Genomic DNA, 20,241 nt, shown 5'->3' with positions numbered 1-20,241 from the left:
CATGTATATGAGACAAGCACTTTTACCACTAGGCCATATTCCCAGCCCCAGAAAACTAGGACATTTTGGGGTTTTTTTAGTGCAAGGGTTTTGGTAGTGCTTACAAGGTGGGGTGGGGGAGGATGGAACCTTTTCTGGCCTTGAACTTCTTGACTTGCTTCCTGAACATCCTAGAGTTACATATACACTCCCATCACTGGTTTTGAGGGCTCATAATAGGCAAAACAGTTTTTTAAAAGAATAAATAGAACCACTTCCTGATTTGGTATTGCATTTGTACCTAGGTTGGTCCGAACCAAATTCTTATTTATATTACCTGCATAGCTGGGAATGACGAGCATGGACCACTTTATCTGTTCAGATGGGTCTTACTATCCTCTATGTGTACACATGTATGACAGTGTCTTGGGCAAGCTTAGTGCTCTACCACTGAAGCTACAGCTGCACTTCCAGTTTTTGGTGGTTAACCAGCTCTGAACTTGATCATCAGATCTTAGCCTAACTAGGATTTACAGGAATGAACTAGATTGGGATGTGTTGACTTGTCCATCTGGCATTGGACTGAAAAACTGCAATCTTCCAAGTAGGTGGGATTATATGTGTGAGCTATATAATGGTGGTGAAGACCCTTAGGAAATACACAGTACCGTTCATTTCGCCAGTTCTGGGGCTTGAACTCACCACTTGGGTAGCTATTTGATGCTCAAGGCTAGTGCTCTTATCACTTCAGCTATAAGCCGGTAGCTAGCTTCAAACTGATCCTCAAATCTCAGCCTCAAGTAGTTAGGATTACAGGTATGAGCCAGTAGCACCTGATAATTTTTTTTTCTTTTTTTTCTTTTTTTTTTGGCCAGTCCTGGGCCTTGGACTCAGGGCCTGAGCACTGTCCCTGGCTTCTTCCTGCTCAAGGCTAGCACTCTGCCACCTGAGCCACAGCGCCCCTTCTGACCGTTTTCCATATATGTGGTGCTGGGGAATCGTACCAAGAGCTTCATGTGTAGGAGGCAAGCACTCCTGCCACTAGGCTATATTCCCAGCCCAATAATTTTTTTCTTAAGATCTAGTGAGATCAGCTCAACGTGATCTGAAAGCTGATTCTCGTCCCCACAGTAAGATCATTAGATATGTAAGCCATCAATAACTTGTTTTGGTGGGGGGAGGTGAAGGGAGGACTCCTTCAGTTGCTAAGATCCAGTATTATGAAGTTAATGGTGGATTGGGTGGTTTGTGAGATGGAGAATGATGGAAGATGCTATTAGGATGTACTCAAACTCGACACAGCCTTTTTGTACAAATATTTTAAAAATGAAGTGCACGTCATTGTCACTACATTATTGGTTGTGGGTTGCTTACTTGGCTTGTGTGTGTGTACACGCACTTGTGCTGGTACTGGAGCTTAAAGTTGGCCCGACTGTCTGATTTTTTCAAGGCTGGGAGATAGCATTTGAGCCACTGCTCCCCTTGTGGCATTTTTCTGGCTAGTTGGGAGATGAGTGTTTACAGATTTCCTGCTGGACTGGCTTAGAACCAACCAAGATGCTCAGATTTCATCAGATCTCTGTCACTGAATCAGCCAGGTTTAAAGGTGTGAGCTACTTGATAGATCCAGCACTTTATCATTCCCTAGATTAATGCCTTTCCTGGTTAATGTAATGTATTCTTGTTCTCATACAGATTTACTGAGGTGTAGAGGTCAAAGAAACATACAATGAGCTTACTGGTATATTAATTTTTTTTGCCAGTTATGGGCCTTGCACTCAGGGCCTGAGCACTGTCCCTGGCTTCTTTTTGCTCAAGGCTAGCACTCTGCCACTTGAGCCACAGCGCCACTTCTGGCTTTTTCTATATATGTGATGCTGAGGAATTGAGTCCAGTACTTCCATGTATATGAGGCAGGCACTCTACTAGGCCTTTATTCCCAGCCCCTTTACTGATAATTTGCCTATGGATCTTTTATTTGAAAGTCAGTTTGAATATGAAACCAGGACCAAATTTTACTTTTTACAATAAGTTTGAAAATAAAGGATAAATTACACTTTTGAATGAATGGGTCTACAATAGGACTGTGCCTATCATTAACCCAAGTACAGGGTGCTGGTGGCTCATGCCACCATGAAACATCTCTTAACCACTCAAAAACCTGGAAGTGGGACTGCGGTTCAAAGCAGTAGAGTACTAGCCTTGAGGAAAAGAGCTCAGCAACAGTGCCCAGGCTCTGAGTTCAAGCCACATAACTGGGAAAAAGAACTGATACTATGTATTTCCTAATGGTCATCCGCACCAGCTGAGCCATTAACTCTTCTCAGAGACTTTGGAGCTCCCCAGCATTCTCCCATCCTGAGTTTCACTAACTTCAGCGTGTTCCTTGTCCTTAAATATGATTAAATATGTCAGCAATGTCAGCCTTTACAAGGGACTTTTTCTTGGCTTGGAGTCCCAAACTTTTTTGTAAACAAAAAAAGCTTCATGGCTTATGCCCATAATTCTCAGGATGCTGAGATCCCAGGATCATAGTTCAAAGCAAGCCTGAGCAGAAATGTCTGCAAGGACAGGATCTCCAATTGAGAGCTGAATGTTGAGGTGTGGTTCAATTGATAAGTGCCCCAGCTTTGAGACTTGCACATGTTAGCAGGGCACTGGGAGAGCCCTCCTACCCACTGTTATTAGGCCAAGAGATAGGCCTAAGTATTCTAGGCTTTAAGGCAAGATTTCAAGTTTTAGTTTTGGGTACTTCGTATTTGAACAGAGAGCCTTTTTCACAGCCAAACACATGTACTACCTCTGAACAACACATGATATCTTAAGTCCAAGGAAATTCTTTTTAATTATAATGCATCAGTTAGTGATTAGTCATGAGACAGCAGTCTGTTACAGAAACGGGAGACCAATTATCAATTAGGTTGAGGACAAATCATAAAAGGACTAAGGAACTGTAGTCTAGAGAGCCTTACAAAGCTAAAATGCCTTTGAAAGATCCTGCTCCCAAAATATGGCCTATTAAGAGTGCTTGTCTTAAGTAGCAGGTTACAAAATCAATCCACAAAAATCAGCAGCCTTTCTGTATACCAGCAATGTGCAAGTAGAAAAGAAAATTATGGAAACAATACCATTTGCAATAGCTAAAAAGGAATAAAATGCCTAGGGATTAACCTAACCAAAGATGTAAATGACCTATTTAATGAGAACTATAAATATCGAAAAAGAGAAATCAAAGAGGACATCAGGAGGGCTGGGGATATGGCCTAGTGGCAAGAGTGCTTGCCTCGTATACATGAGGCCCTGGGTTCAATTCCCCAGCACCACATATACAGAAAATGGCCAGAAGTGGCGCTGTGGCTCAAGTGGCAGAGTGCTAGCCTTGAGCAAAGAGAAGCCAGGGACAGTGCTCAGGCCCTGAGTCCACGCCCCAGGATTGGCCAAAAAAAACAAACCAAAAAACAAAGAGGACATCAGGAGATGGAAAGACCTCACATGCTCATGGGTACGCAAAACCAATATGGTGAAAATGGCCATACTGCCCGAAATTTTATACAAATTCAATGCAATCCCCATCAAAGTCCTGGGTACATCCTTCACTGAAATAGAGAAAACAGCCCATAAACTCATAGGGAACAATATATGACCTATAATAGCCAAAGCAATTCTAGGCAAAAGAAGCAGTGCAGGCGGTGTCACAATACCAGACTTCAAGCTTAATAGAGCCATCATAACAAAAATAGCCTGGTAGTGACAAAAAAAAAAAAAAAAAAAAAAAAACAGATCTGAAGATCAGTGGAATAGGATAGAAAACCTGGAAATAAATCCACATACTTACAGTCAGCTGATATTTGACAAAGGAGCTAAAGACATACAATGGAAAGAATAGCCTCTTCAACTACGGGTGCTGGGAAAACTGAGCAGCCACATGTAGAAAACTCAAAGTGGACCCTAGCCTATCACTATGCACCAAGATCAACTCAAAATGGATTAAAGACCTTAACATCAGACCCGAAACCCTCAAACTACTGTAGAGAGAGTAGGAGAGACACTAGAACTTATGGGCATGGGCAAGAACTTCCTGAATAGAGTCCCAGGGGCACAACAGATAGGGGAGAGACTTGACAAATGGGACTACTACAAAATAAAAAGGTTTTGTACAGCTAAAGACATAGCCACTAAACTAGAAAGGCAGCCAACCATATGGGAAACGATTTTAACCAGCAAGGCAACGAAGGCCTAATATCCGTCATCTACAGAGAACTCAAGAAACTAACCCCCTCCAAACCCAGTAAACCAATTATTAAGTGGGCAAAGGAGCTAAAGAGAATTCACAGAATAAAAATGGCAAAGAAACATGAGGAAATATTCAACAGAAAACAAACAAAAAACCCCTAGGATACCACCTTACTCCAGTTAGAATGGCCTATACTCTCAACTCAGGTAACAACAAATGCTGGAGGGGATGCAGGGAAAGAGGAATCCTTCTCTACTGTTGGTTGTGAGTGTAAACTACAACCACTCTGGAGAACAATATGGAGGTTCCTCAAAAAACTCAGCATAGACATATCCTATGGCCCAGCCATACCACTCCTAGGCATTTATCCAGAACAACAGGACCCAGGATACCACAAAGATACCTGTACATCCATGTTTATTACTGCACAATTCACAATAGCCAAAATATGGAAACAACCCAGATGCCCCACTACAGATGAATGGATCCAAAAAATGTGGTACCTGTACACAATGGAATACACAGCGATTAGAAATGATAAAATAATGGCATTCGCAAGGAAATGGTCAGATCTTGAACAAATAATGTTAAGCGAGTCAAGCCTAGAACACAGAGAACAAAGGCGCAAGGTCTCCTTGATATGTGGTTGTTAGGGGGGAGGGAGAGCAGTACAGATGTCTGTAAAATAAGCTTCTATTCAAATGGCATTTCCACGTTTTGGCCAGCAACTTTCCATTATGTCTCTAAAATAAAACAATTACGAAATAAACATAAAAAGGTCTAGGATAGACCTATCAGAGGATCACAATAGCTCAACAGCTACATACATGATTATGTAAGATGAGGCTACGCAAAATAAACTCCCAAGAGATGAAAACAAAAGTATTTTATTGTTGTCATTATGTTTAATGTACTAGGTAAATTTCCTTTGGCGTACCCCCTTGTGGTCACTGTATATGATTTTGGTACACTGGATATTGTGTATATACTTATCTGAACGAGGGAAGGGAAAGAAAAATGAGGGTGTAATAAGACAAGAAATGTACTCACTTCCTAATTATGTAACTGTACCCCCTCTGTACATCTTGTCAATAAAATTTAATTAAAAACAGAAAAAAAGAATGGTTGCCTTGGGCTGGGGATATGGCCTACTGGCAAGAGTGCTTGCCTCGTATACTTGAAGCCCTGGGTTCGATTCCCCAGCACCACATATACAGAAAATGGCCAGAAGTGGCACTGTGACTCAAGTGGCAGAGTGCTAGCCTTGAGCAAAAAGAAGCCAGGGACAGTGCTCAGGCCCTGAATCCAAGGCCCAGGACTGGCAAAAAAAAACGGTTGCCTTGCATACATGAAGCCCTGGGTTCAATTCCTCAGCACCACATATGTAGAAAAAGCCAGAAGCAGCGCTGTGGCTAAGTGGTAGAGTGCTAGCATTGAGCAAAAAGAAGCCAGGGGCTGGGAATATGGCCTAGTGGCAAGAGTGCTTGCCTCCTATACATGAAGCTCTCGGTTCGATTCCCCAGCACCACATATATGGAAAACAGCCAAAAGGGGCGCTGTGGCTCAGGGGGCAGAGTGCTAGCCTTGAGCGGGAAGAAGCCAGGGATGGTGCTCAGGCCCTGAGTCCAAGGCCCAGGACTGGCCAAAAAAAAAAAAAAAAAAAAAAAAGAAGAAGAAGCCAGGGACAATGCACAGGCCCTAACTTCAAGCCCCAGACCTGGCAAAAAAAAAAAAAAAAAAAAAAAAGATGCTGCTTTAGAGCTGGGTGTGGGTGGCTCATGCCTGTAATCCTACTCATAGGGCTGAGATCTGAGAATGGCAGTTCAAAGCCATTTTGGGTAGCCTGATCTCCAAGGGTGACTCAAATGATTGAGCACTATCCTTGAGCGGCGCCCAAGTTTTGAGTCAAGTTTTACATACACTGATGCTGGTCTATGAGTTCGTCCCCAAGACCCGGAACCCTTAAAAGGATGTGTGGGCTAATGTGGTGCTGGTGTCTCTGAAAGTGGCAACTGTAGACTCTGAAGTGCATTGTGGACTCAGCTGCTGCTAAGGAAGAAACTATTGCTGCCAGGGCAGAGCAGCAGAGATAAAATAATGCTCTTAAGACTCATAAAAGGTTCCACAAAGATCCAGCGGGAGTAGAAATGTGATTTAAAGTTCAAATTCACACAGAGGGGAGAACAACAAAAGGTAAAGTTGACTTCAAATAAAAGTAAATTCAAGGGCTGGGAATATGGCCTCACTCGGTAGAGTGCTTGCCTTGCATGAAGCCCTGGGTTCAACTCCTCAGCTCCACTTACAAAGTCAGAAGTGGGGCTGTGACTCAAGTGGTAGAGTGCTAGCCTTGAGCAAAAAGAAGCCAGGGACAGTATTCAGGCCCTGAGTCCAAGCCCCAGGACTGGCAAAAAAAAAAAGTAATTCAATAAAAGCATTCTAAATCTTGCCTTCTACGTAAATTAAAAAATCCAGAGGGGAAAAGCAATTAACTTTATCAATAACAATTTGGAGCAAGTGAGATGTGGGAAATGTTGGGTGTTTAAATGGCCATGGTTGGGGCTGGGAATATGGCCTAGTGACAAGAGTGCTTGCCTTGTGTACACGAAGCCCTGGGTTCGATTCCCCAGCACCACATATATAAAAAGTGGCCAGAATTGGCGCGGTGGCTCAAGTGACAGAGTCCTAGCCTTGAGCTAAAAGAAGCCAGAGACAGTGCTCAGGCCCTGAGTTCAAGCCCCAGGACTGGCAAAAAGAAAAAAAAGAAAAAGGCCATGGTCCAAATATCTACATTTATCCTAATAACAATTAAGTGACCTTATCTTAAAACACACATACTTAGGAAATGCTTAAAACAGAACTGCCGGGCTGGAGGTATGGCCTAGTGGCAAGAGTGCTTGTCTCGTACACATGAGGCCCTGGGTTCAATTCCCCAGCACCACATATACAGAAAACGGCCAGAAGTGGCGCTGTGGCTCAAGTGGCAGAGTGCTAGCCTTGAGCTAAAAGAAGCCAGGGACAGTGCTCAGGCCTGAGTCCAAGCCCCAGGACTGGCCAAAACAAAAAAACACACAGAACGGCCAGGTGTTAACAGTGGATGCCTGTAATCCTAGGTAACTGGGAGATCAGAATCCTGATAGGAGTCTAGCCTTTGCCAAGTCTGATACCTTATCACAAATGCTAGGTGGTAGTACATTCCAATCATTCTAGGTATAAGAAATGAGGCTAGTTGGGCAAACTGGATATCCTATTTGAAAAAGGGCTGGGGATTTGTTGCTCAAGCTCCAAGTACAGAACTATAGTTAAAAAATAACAAAAAAACCCAGTTACTGCCCCCCCCAAAAAAGTCTAAATGAAATTCTGTAATCTTGCTCATAATCCTGGCTACTCAGACAGTAGTCTATGAGAATATTATCTCCTAGCCAACTACCAGAAAATCAGTATAGCTGGGTTCTCATGAGCAAAAAAGCTTAAGTGGCAGTGCTCAGGCCCAGAGGTCAAGCCCAAAGATTGCCCCCAGACCCTCAAAAGTCCTCTGTAGAAAACAATGGATGGATGTTTGCTTTATTTCTTTATTCATTTATGTCTTTTTGGGGGGCAAACAAGAGCTGTGCTCCTAAAGGTGTGCCGGGCTCGGGTCGCCTCCCCTGGCGCGTGGATTCAGGCTGTGCAATGCTTCTAACAGCTCCCTTTCTCACCCTCTCCCCTGGTCACCCGACCCGCAGGTAAGGCCAGGATGGAGTGGGGGGGGGGGGGGGCTCAGGAAAGACCTCAGGTGCATACAGCCGTAGATCATCGCTGTACTCATCTCCTTACCCGTGAAGAAAGCCAGGTGTGCGCGGATCTCGGAGACGCTTAGTGAGCAATCTGATTCATTAGGGCGGGGCAAAGGCTAATGGTAGGGAGAGAAGGGTGATCGGCCAGAACGCTGATAGGCTGGTGAGCTTGCCATAGGACCCCCTCATGAGCTAATGTCACTTGGAAAGCACCATGCCAGGGGTGAAAACCTGCGAGACTGGGGGTCACATGGGCTGGCGAGAAAGTTTGGGGGTCTGTTCGCAAAGCCGGTTCTTCTGGTTCCGGACCTAGAGAAATGTGGCCTGCTTCCGCATTCCCCAGGGCTGGGGGAAGGGTGGCTTCTCGGGTGCACTCTCCAATGCCCTTCCCCCTCAAGGATAAGGGTGAACCCCAACAATGGTGAGCAACCGCAGCAGTGGCACTCAGTAGACATTATGTTGAAGATCAATCATACAACTTATGGGCAGGGACTAAGAAATGAAGAAAGTAAAAGAAAGGGTGGTGGGGTGACATTGTCCCTAGTGAAATGCTCTTATTACCCGACTTTATGAAATGGCAATCCCTCTGTGCATCACCTTTTAAAGGAAGCAGATAGGATACGGTACCACAGAAATGATAAGAAAACAACACAAAAAAAATCAGGCCAAGACAAAAATCTCTGATTTCCTTTATTTAAACTTTTTTACAAAATGAAACAAGACGCTCATTTGCTTCAGGTTACTTGAAATGTCAGATTTTTCACAACACATCTTATTTTTGTTACCATCCAGTTGGACTTAACAGTTCAAAGAAATACAAATGACCCAAATGGGGCAGTTACCCAATCTTCCACATTCTATTCCATATTCTATTGAGTAATTTGAGTAAACACTGATTCTTGCACATTTTGGTTGGGACTATATATTGGCCAATCCTTAAAGCAATCTGCCAGTATCAAAAAGTGTACTTTTTATATAATTATGAGGGTCAGGGATGATGATTCTGAGTTTGGGACCAGTCTGGGCTACATGAGACCTATTCACCAAGTATAAAAAAAACCCACAAAAATAAAAATAAATGTAAAGAAACTCGGTATGTAGTACATGTCTGTAGTTGCAGCACCCAAAAGGTTGAGGTAGGATTGTGTTGAGCCCATTCATTTAAGGCCAGTGTAAACGACAGTAGACTTTGTTTCACACACAAGAACAGACACACACACACACACACACACACACACACACACAAATGGGCATGCCCATGGACATGCCTGTGTTATTAAACTGTGAGCTTGAGGGCAGCCTGGACAACATAACAAGGTCCTGCCATACAAAAAAAGAAAAAGACCCACAATCTGGGCATGGTAGTGCTGTAGTTTCAGCACTTAAGGTTAAGGCAGGACTGCTCGACCCCATGAGTTTAAGATTAGCTTTGAGTTAAAAAAAAAAAAAAAGACACCCTCTGGTCAAACACACAAAAAGAAAAAAAAGATACCCACTCCTAATTTGGGTATAATAGTGCTATAGTCTCAGCACTCCAGGTTAGGGCAGGAGGACTGAAGCCCTTAACTTTGAGGCCAGGCTGGGTTATATAGGAATGAAACGCACGCATGCACACACGCACACACAGAGCAGCACAATCTGGGCATGGTAGTGCATGGCTATACATATAATTTCAGCTTGAAGCAGGTCTAATTAAGTCTATGAGTTTCAAAGTTAGTCTCAGCAACACAGTGAGACCCAGTTTCAAGAACTAAAAGCCTTCAAGTTTAAAACACTCATTACATGGAAAGGACAAGTGAAGAAAGTGTATATGATACCTTATTACTTATGACAAGTATTTCTGTAAATATATTTAAAGAAACAGACACAAACGCAGGTAGTGGAACTGAGTACTAAATAATGAAGGGAATGAGACTTCACTGTCATTCTATAACTTGAATTTTTAAATTCAAATTGCTATATTGTCTAGGAAATATTTTTTCTTAAAAGATATAAAAATATAAAATAAAAAGTAGAAAATGGGAAATAAAAAGGAGACATAATTTTGAACAACAACTAGGATCTCAAGACCAAAGCATTGATGAGACTCTCATCCAGGGACTTAGGAGGCTGAAGTGGGATAACCACTTAATCTCACAAAACCTACCACCAGTCTAGGCAACAGAAACTGTTACAAACAAAACAAACCTTACTAGGGTAACACAAATTCAAAGTTACAAGTATTATGTACCTTTTATCTGACTGATAAACTTTTCTACAATTCCATTGAGTCTTTCATACTCTAACAATTTAGTTACTAATTCCTGCTCAACAGCCATCAGGGCCAGGCCACTATGCTTCTCTTGTCCCATGGTATGAAATAGGTATCTTTTAAGGCGAGGAAGTGAAGAAAATGAATTTTCAGCACTTGGTGAGGTAATTGGCCAAGATAAAGCAATATGTAACAGCTTGGAGATACAAGGAATATTATTGTAAAGACCATGCTGAATAAATAAATTGCGCAGGTTGATGAAGTTGATGGAATCAGAATATGTGACGAAGTTACGCTTTGCATACTGCTGATAAAATCTAAGTTCAGGGACAATGTCTGTATCAAGGCTACAAAACTCTTGAACATGTTTGGCTGCTGTTTCATTTAATGGCTCATTCCATTTCAGTAACAGCTGTGAAATTTGCTTCATTCTGCAATAATCAAACTCTGAAAAATAAAACTTCAAATTGTGTAATACAGTATCCAATCCTTGGTAATAGATACTGATTTTATATTGTTCTTCTGTTGATGGAGTAAAAAGCATACTATCTGAATTGCCAAGATCTACTGTTTTCTGAATTTTTCTTCTTTTTTGAAGTGAAGGTTTTTCAACTTCAAAACCTTTAATGGTTACTTTTTTACATATTTCCTCTGCTCCATCCCAGATAATTTTAAAATATGCATCACTTCTTTCATAGGCTAAACATTCCAAAACTGTTTCTATTTTTGAAGACAAAGAAAAAATGTCTATGTTTTCACTCTGAAGCTCTCTGGAGAGAATTTTTGTAACACTAAGGACTCGATATAGAAATTTCAAACAAAAGATAAATTCAAATTTGGAAATCAATGTCAACAAGTCACTCAATTCACCAGCCAGACTTCTGTTTGAAGAATGGCATGATATGAAAGCCAGTGTTTCAATAATCTCTGGAAGACCATCGATTACAGATAATAACATATCATCATGAACTATGTAACATGTTTGTGACATATGTTTCTTGCAGGTTTTATCTTGACCAAGCTTGAAAATGTTTTGAAACTTTGCCAACATTTCTCCAGATACATGAATAATGTTAAACAAAGAATTGAGAGTATTTAGAACACTCCTAAGTTCTTTTATTTCCTTACAAAACCCAGTTACTGCAAACTCAAAAAAATGTGCATAACAATGCATGTATAAAGCTTTTGGCTCATCCTTCTTGAATTCTGTAGCCATTTTATTAAACTTTAGCCTCAAATTGGTAGTACTATCATAGGCCTGGCCAGATATTTTATTAAAGTCAATTCCAAGGTGCTGCAGGTATGTTTTGATACTCTTATGTAAGTGGGTCTCAGTCAGCTCATCAATATCAATAAAACCCAAAAACCTTTCCTTAATTAAGATAGCTGTTGAAGTTTTCTGTGCGTATCTTACACAAATCGAAAATTGTCCCTTAATGGAACTGCCAGTTGCCTCATCACATATTACTGAAAAAGCTGAAGAGACATTGATCTCATTCACAATATCCTGCAACATTTCAGTCTTTATTATTTCAATGATATCAATTTGTGTCTGTGTACTATTATAGAAGTCAACTTCTGAGTTCCCAAGTTGAAACGTTTCTTCTTTATCTTTTGTTCTCATCTCTAACAATTCTAAAAAATTGCCTTTATTCACAGATGAAACAGACTGGCCATTTCCTCTTAGTGGTAAGCACTGCTTTCCAAGAAATAAAATACTTTCAACTATGAGCTTTAGGTACTTTTTATTATCTTCAACTTGTTTTGAATTATCATGGATAGCTTCATCACAAAGTTGGTGTTGCCTCCAAAGTTGCAATGCTTTCAAATGCATTTCGCTTTCTTCATGCTTCCTGAATTTTTCCAGAGATCTTTTCCAATTACAAGCTCCTTGGGTTGCAAATGACTCCTCCCTACAGGTAAAATTTTTCTGGTAGAATAAGTGGCAGAAATAACAAAATGGCATATCTTTTTTAATACTGTTCTCCAGATGCTGGAAATCTACATGCCGAGATTTCCTAATATCTTGTAGTTTATCTTCAACTTTTTGTACTTTGGGTGTAAATTTCAGGTGACAGAGAACATCACTTCTTTTCATAGATTTCCCAGTGTATGTAGGATCCTGGCTGGAGACTTTATCTATCTGTACTTCTGTACTAGAATCAACTATATGCTGACTGAGTACTGAAGAAGATGGTAAAAGGCTTGGCTGTTCCATTCTATTACCAACACCATCACTTGATTCACTGGGTGAGTTCTTAGAGATCTTTGGAAAAAGAGGATAACACTTGCTTTTAAGAGTTTTCAAATTATTGAAACATTGAACATCTGTATTCTAGTTAACACAGTAAAGTATATAAGCATCTTTAAGGTGAAACATTAACAATTATTTTATAGCTGACTTGTAATCTAGATTCAGCATTAAATGTTTAAATGATTATACAGCAGTGTATTATAGAAAAATAGTATATCATTCAGATGATTAGAACTGCTGAGTGTTAAAACCCAAATAAAGGACTAGTGTCAAGAGTGCTTGACTTGGGCTGGGGATATGGCCTAGTGGCAAGAGTGCTTGCTTCGTATACATGAGGCCCTGGGTTCAATTCCCCAGCACCACATATACAGAAAATGGCCAGAAGTGGCGCTGTGGCTCACGTGGCAGAGTGCTGGCCTTGAGCAAAAAAAGGCCAGGGACAGTGGTTAGGCCCTGAGTCCAAGGCCCAGGACTGGCCAAAAAAAAAAAAAAAAAAGAGTGCTTGACTTATATACACGAAGCCCTGGGTTCGATTCCCCAGCACCACATATATAGAAAATGGCCAGAAGTGGCACTCTGGCTCAAGTGACAGAGTCCTAGCCTTGAGCAAAAAGAAGCCAGGGACAGCTCAGACCCCGGGTCCAACCCCCAGAAACGGCAAACAAAACAGAAACAAAACCCCAGTAAGTGCTCTTAAGGATGAAAATATGACAATGTCTTTTCTGTGCAGATTGGTCCTGGGGCTTGAACTCAACTCAGGGCCTAGCCACTATCTCTGAGCTTATTTGCTCAAGGCTAGCAACCTTGAGTCACAGCTCTACTTCTGGCTTTTCTGTGGTTAACTGGAGCTAAGAGTCTTGTGGACTTTTCTGCCCAGGCTGGCTGAATCTTGATTCTAAGATTTCATCCTCCTAAGGAGGTAGGATCATGGGTATGATGAGCCAATTGCCTTCTGGCTTTCAATGCTTTTGAGGTTTTGTTTTTTTTTCTTTTGTCAGTTGTAGGGCTTGAACTCTGGGCCCGGGCGACGTACCTGAGCTTTTCAGCTCAAGTTTACTGCTCTACCACTTTGAGCCACAGCGCCACTTCCGGTTTTCTGGAGATTCCTGCCAGGGATTGGCTTTGAACTATTTCCCTCAGATCTCAGCCTCCTGAGTAGGTAGGATCACAGGCGTGAACTACCAGCGCCCAACCTGTGTAAGTTTTTCTTATATATGCACTTATATAATTTACTCATCAAAAAGAACAAAACCGAAAACTTTAAGACTTACATCTGTGATCTCATTTGTCCCAACTGAAGGATCTGTACCTTTAAAATAAATTAAAGCATATATTAGAGCTATTATACTATTATGTACAAATGGCTATAATTCATTTCTTATAGGAAATTTATTATAGACAGATTCATGAAGTATGACAAAACAATGTTTATGACAAATGTTTTCATGTCAACTTCACCTTCTAAGAGATCACTGTTCATGATGGGCTGGGCAACCTGAGTATCTGCTAATGATACTATGTTGCTTATAACTGGAATGGATTCTTTCTTTGGAGAAAGAGGATCTGTTGAAGCATCTTGCACCATGGCAACATCTTGTGATAAAAACAAAAATATTTGTTAAAGACTAGGCAGAAGCAATTGCAAAACAAATTAAAAAGTTAGATTGGGCTAAGGATAAACCTCAGTGATGGAGCCCTTCCTTTTATTTATGAGACCTGTTACTTCATCCCCAACACTGAAAATTTTATTTCAAATAAACAATCTTAAGGTATTTAAAGGGTATTAATTTTTACTTGTGCTTAGGAACTGCAAGATTCCTTAATAAGTCAATGGCAACAACATTAAATTGGTTTTTCCCCAGTTTCTCAGTAGTTTTACACTATTTGGTAACATTTTCAACACTTTCAGGATTCATAAGCATCAACATTAAGAGAGCTAGGTTGTTGTCCATGTTAGTATAACAGGAGATTCTGTAACAAACCAGTGTATAAGATATATAAACTCTAAAATCATTCAAAATTATTCACTAGGTTGTCTATATAAAAAGTACTACTGTCTCTTTGGTTCCTTTAGCTACTCTTATTGAATCTCGTGATTGTGGGATTGAAACCAGGCTTCATATACATTATATACTTCATATACAGTACTGTATTCACTGAGCTAGATCCTCAGCCTTCCATCATGGCTATTAAGGCATTTCAAACTGCCTACACTTTATGTGAAAATATAAGTAAAAGCCTTGTTTTCACAAAGAACAAGTGTATTATTATTTTTTTACCAGAACCATTCTTACCACAAGTGTTGAATAAGATAAATATTGACCAAGTGACTCCTAAAAATTAAGCCCTGAAGTATGTGGTCACTGTATACTAATGGAAACACACATTCAGTTACTAAAAGACTTAAGTAGGCTGGAGGTATGGCTGAAAGAGCTTACTTAGCAGTATGAAGCCCCAAGTTCAAATCCTAGTATTTCTAATGAGTTGAAAGAATAAAATACATACATTAAAGAAAATCTAAGCCAGATAACTGGTGGCTCATGCCTGTAACCCTGTTACTCAAGAGGCTAAAGGTCTGAGGATCATGGTTCAAAGCCAACCTGGGCAGTAATGTCCACCACACTCATATCTCCAATAAACTATTAAATAAAAAGCTGGAAGTGCAGTTGTTGCTCAAAGTGATAAGACCGCTAGCCTTGAGCACAAAAACTCAGGGACATCACCCAACCCTGAGTTCAAACCCCACAACTGGCACAAAAAAACTAAATTAAAAAGTCTAAATAACTTAAAGACATGTATCCCTAATTTATTCATGTATCTTCTATTAAAATGAAGTGGGTAAGATTGTAATAATACAATACAGCAGTTCTCACAAATAAGTATTAAATCACTAGTGGCTTAGTAACCTTCCTTTGACAGAAAATATAAAGCCATTTGTATCTGATTTTTATAGTTTTTATTTTTTTTGGTGGCACTGGGATTTTGAACTCAGGGCTTTCACACATGCTAAAAAGGTGTTCTACTACTGTTCTAGTATTGAGGTAGGCTTCCAACTTTTTTTTTTTTTTGCCAGTCCTGGGCCTTGGACTCAGGGCCTGAGCACTGTCCCTTGGCTTCTTCCCGCTCAAGGCTAGCACTCTGCCACTTGAGCCACAGCGCCGCTTCTGGCCGTTTTCTGTATATGTGGTGCTGGGGAATCGAACCTAGGGCCTGGTGTATCCGAGGCAGGCACTCTGACACTAGGCCATATCCCCAGCCCCGCAACTTTTTTTTTTTGCTTAAACTGCATGCATTACTTCTGTAACTACTCTGCTAGTCAAGATGACATGTGTGCATTACCACAGAAGTTGATACATAAAACATACCTGTAGAAGATTCCACCACAGTTTTGTGTGCAGATAAACAATTAAGAGAGCAGAATATCTCTGTCTCCCCGAAGTGATTAGTAATCTCAATTACTTCATAAGATGGCTTTGATGACACACAAAATGTTTTGGCCAGTTTCTGCTTAAGAGATTAAAAATGATAATCAGTCCTGGAACGTAATAAATTGAAGTATAACCGTTTTTAAGTCAATCAATACAATTAATAATGAAGTCAATTTTCCTTTTTTGGCAAGTAGAGAAATACCCCTGGAGTTCAAACTCAGACGCTAGACAAGTGCTTTTTTTGCCAGTCCTGGGCCTTGAACTCAGGGCCTGAGCACTATCCCTGGCTTCCTTTTGCTCACTCTGCCACTTGAGCCACAGTGCCAGTTCTGGGCGTTTTCTATTTATGTGGTGCTGGGGAACGGAACCCAGGGCTTCATGTATACGAGGCAAGCTCTCTTGCCACTAGGCCATATTCCCAGCCCTGACAAGTGCTTTTTGCTTAGCCTTTTTTTCTAGGTTTTTAAAAATAAGTAGTTGGTGCTGGTCTTGGGACTTGAACTCAAGGCCAACTGCTCTCATGGTCTTTTCACTTAAGTCTATCACTCTACCACGTGAGCCAGGATCATTTCTGGCTTTTTTCCTGGTTAACTGGATAAGTCCTCGTCCCCCCCCCCCCATTCTTTCCTGTATGGGCTGGCTTGGAACCATGGTTCTCAGATCTCAGCCTCTTGAGTAGCTAGAATTATAGGCATGAACCACTTGAACACAGTTTTACTATGTAGTTAGTGTTTATGCCAAGATGGGTCTGGGCCATGATCTTGTTTATCCTTCCTACACAGATGTGAATGTAGGCATGGTCAACAAATTGATATGGAGGTTTTTATTAACTTTTTGTCTATCCTGTGTAGCTTCTCTGCTTTCAGAATTTCTTAGGGTTTGAACTCAGGGTCTGGGCACTGTTCCTGGGCTTCTTTGTGCTTAAGTCTAATGCTCCACCATTTGAGCCACTGTGCTACTTCTATTTTTTTTTCCTGTGTATGTGGTGCTGAGGAATCAAACCCAGGGCTTCATGCACGCTAGGCAAACATACCACCAAGCCACATTTCCAGACCAATATACAGTTTTGGTGTTTTTTTTTAAGTCCTTGTGTTTTATTTCATTTATTTATTTTTTGCCAGTCCTGGGGCTTGAACTCAGGGCCTGAGCACTGTCCCTGGCTTCTTTTTGCTCAAGGCTAGCACTCTGCCACTTGAGCCACAGCACCACTTCTGGCCATTTTCTGTATATGTGGTGCTGGGGAATTGAACCCAGGGCTTCATGTATACGAGGCAAGCACCGTTGCTACTAGGCCATATTCCCAGCCACCAACATACAGTTTTTATCATCATGAATTCTTATCCAAGATAGAACTATTGAGAAGAAAGGTCTTCTACTTCATCAGGCTACCAACTGAAAATTTTCCCCAATGGTACTAAAAACCGTATTCTCACATTTCCTAGAGAAGAGGCATTCAGACTAATGAAAGAAAACTGAATTTTTCAACATACCAGCTGCTTATGTGCTGAAATATTCTTCCAATTACTCAAGTTACAAGGCTGTCCTTCCATTTGAAACAGACGCAACAGACTAGAGCTGGTGTAACAATAAGCTCCACAGTTCTTACAACAGTTCATGATGAAATTGTTGACAGAGTGAAACTTTGAAAAGCAGTTATCACTACAAAGACTGTGTTTCATGCTCTGGTATTTCAGTTCATATTTAATCTAAGATTAAAGAAACAAGATTTAAAAACTTTCAGCAATTAATCATCAAAAATTTTCTAAATGTTAAAAAATTGTAACTTACAATAGCTGTCTTTTGACATATGCTGCACTTGGTCAAAATTCTATTAGTACACGTGGTAACACATGGTTTTCTTTTTTCTTCATATGACATAAAACAAGACTGGCTGCAATAATTTTTGGCAACAGTATTATCTTCTATCTGGACAGTGATCACATCTTTCGGGTTTAAAATTTCTCTGTAAAATAAAAAGACACCATTAAACATATTCACCATAGTTACCCCCAAAAACTATGCCTTGCTCTTTTTCACTGGCCTAAAGAATGATGAGATAATTGGTAAGATCATCAGTTCTCGAACTGATATTACTATCACTTATATCAAGTAACTTTAGATAATTTATACTCCCTAAAAAATTTACATAACCATTTGTAGTAGGGATTGTAAGCATATCTGAATGTGCAGTTTTGAGGATGATTTAACTTTTATGAGTTGTTAATGGGTTAACAGAATGGACTAAAAAAAAAATATATATATATATATATATACATATATATATAAAAACACACGGATTGCATACCATGTCATCTGGATTCTATTAAAAAAGAGTATTTCCGGGGCTGGGAATATGGCCTAGTGGCAAGAGTTGCTTGCCTCATAAGGATGAAGCCCTGGGTTCCACTCCCCAGCACTACATATATAGAAAAGGCCAGAAATGGTGCTGTGGCTCAAGTGGCAGAGTGCTAGCCTTGAGCAAAAAGAAGCCAGGGACAGTGCTCAGGCCCTGAGTCTATGCCCCAGGACTGGCATCAAAAACAAAAACAAAACGAAATCATATACAGTAACCACATGGGGTACGCCAAAGGGAATTCACCTAGTACAATAAACGTAAGGACAACAATAAAGTCCCCCTGTGTCCTTCTCTTCGAGTTCATTTTGCTTAGCCTCATCTTATATAATCATATGTACATAGATGTTGAGCTACTGTAATCCTCTGATAGGCCTAGCCTAGACCTCTTAAGGTTTGTTTAGTAGTTGTTCAGCTTTAGATACATAAGTCACTGACCCAAACGTTTGGAAATACCATTTGCAGACCTAGTCTCTATTGTTCACCCCCCTCTCCCCAACAATCATATATCAAGGAGAGCATGTGCCTTTGTTCTCTTTCTAATCGCTATGTAGTAGTCCATTGTATAGGTACCACATCTTTTATTGCTGGCCACCTGGGAGTAGTGACTCACAGTCATTTGTAGTGGGGCATCTGGGTTGTTTCCATATTTTGGCTATTGTGAATTGTGCAGTGATAAACATGGATGTACAGGTGTCTTTATGGCATCCTGGGACCTGTTGTTCAGGATAGACCAGGCACTCTTATTTTCAAATAACCACCAAAGGGACTGGGAATGTGGCTTAGTGGCAGAATGCCTGCCTAGCATGTATGAAGCCCTGGGTTCAATTCTTCAGCACCACATAAACATGTGGCTCAAGTGGCAGAGTGCTAGCTTTGAACAAAAAGCAGCTCAAGGACAGTGCCCAGGCCGAGTTCAAGCCCTACAAATGGCCAAAAAACAAAAGCCTGAAGTGGAGCTGTGTCAAGTAAGTGGTAGATTGCTAGCCTTGAACAAAGAGTGCCTGCCTAGCATGTATGAAGCCCTGGGTTCAATTCCTTGGCACCACATAAATATGTGGCTCAAGTGGTAGAGTGCTAGCCTTGAACAAAAAGAACCTCAAGGGCAGTGCCTAGGCTCTGAGTTCAAGCCCCACAAGTGGCCAAAAAAAAAGCCTGAAGTAGAGTACGCCTTGAGCAAAACTGCACCCAGACCCTGAGTTCAAACTCCAGGACTGACACACACAAAAAGAAAAGAGCAATAAATACATTTTGGTGGTAGCTGTTCAACACTGTGACAGTGCTAAATGCCAATGGTTAATTTTTTGCTAAGTTTCATCTCAATCAACTGGGAAAAGAACAAGCCATAGTGGGTTAAAAAAAACACTTGAAGCCTTAGCAAAAATACATACTAATTTTGCCACATACCTGTAAAACAAAACAGAATACATTCTTTCAATTAGGAATGTTCTTTGTGTATATGCACACCAGTACTGGACCTTGAATTTAGGGATTTGTACTCTGGACTCTGCTTCTTTGCTAACAACTGTTGGAGCTCTATCTGCTACTTCCACATCTGGCCTTTTGCTGACTAAATGGAAGAGTCTCTCTTTTATAAAATTTGCCTGTCTGGGCTGACTTTAAGTCATAATACCCAGATCTTTGCTTCCTGAGTAGCTAGATTACAGCTGCCACTGACACTTTGGCTAAGGATGATCTTAACCAAACAGAAAATATTTTAAATTTATTTTAACGTGATCTGGAGTAGGCACGGTAACACATGATAGATAGATATAATCTGATACTCAGGAGGCCAGTCTAGGCATAATGAGATCCCATCTCACCCAAATGGGAAAAAAAGCAAAAGCAGACTTCCAGGGAATAAGATATAGAACAATACATGACACAGACACCAAATGAAAAGCTGAAAGCAATCCACAAAGAGTTTGAGTGACAAAGCAAGTCCTTGTAACAGATCCACTCCCCATTC

At 40.8% G+C, this 20,241-nt stretch overlaps 1 protein-coding gene across 8 annotated transcripts in view; it reads right to left on the bottom strand.

The window, feature by feature from the left end:
• Zmym1 (zinc finger MYM-type containing 1) overlaps window positions 1–20,241 on the bottom strand; it is a 34,280-nt gene that overhangs the window by 2,697 nt on the left and 11,342 nt on the right. For 5 of the 8 annotated variants that reach the window (XM_048350847.1, XM_048350850.1, XM_048350851.1 and 2 more), the window contains 6 exons: window positions 17,708–17,882; window positions 17,410–17,625; window positions 15,857–15,998; window positions 13,950–14,084; window positions 13,763–13,800; window positions 8,683–12,503 (listed from right to left, as the gene is read on the bottom strand). In XM_048350847.1, coding sequence (XP_048206804.1) covers window positions 10,209–12,503; window positions 13,763–13,800; window positions 13,950–14,084; window positions 15,857–15,998; window positions 17,410–17,625; window positions 17,708–17,882 — 3,001 coding nt within the window. In that variant the 3' untranslated portion in view covers window positions 8,683–10,208. Of the gene's footprint in view, window positions 1–2,348; window positions 2,352–8,682; window positions 12,504–13,762; window positions 13,801–13,949; window positions 14,085–15,856; window positions 15,999–17,409; window positions 17,626–17,707; window positions 17,883–20,241 lie in introns of those variants that run through there. The other 3 variants (XR_007211560.1, XM_048350853.1, XM_048350852.1) reach the window with 3 other exon arrangements.

The sequence above is a fragment of the Perognathus longimembris genome, chromosome 7 (assembly GCF_023159225.1).
Source record: "Perognathus longimembris pacificus isolate PPM17 chromosome 7, ASM2315922v1, whole genome shotgun sequence".
In the NCBI taxonomy this organism is placed as follows: domain Eukaryota; kingdom Metazoa; phylum Chordata; class Mammalia; order Rodentia; family Heteromyidae; genus Perognathus; species Perognathus longimembris.
The sequence above is the reverse complement of the archived record's forward strand: the minus strand, read 5'-3'. Positions and strand labels throughout refer to the sequence as shown.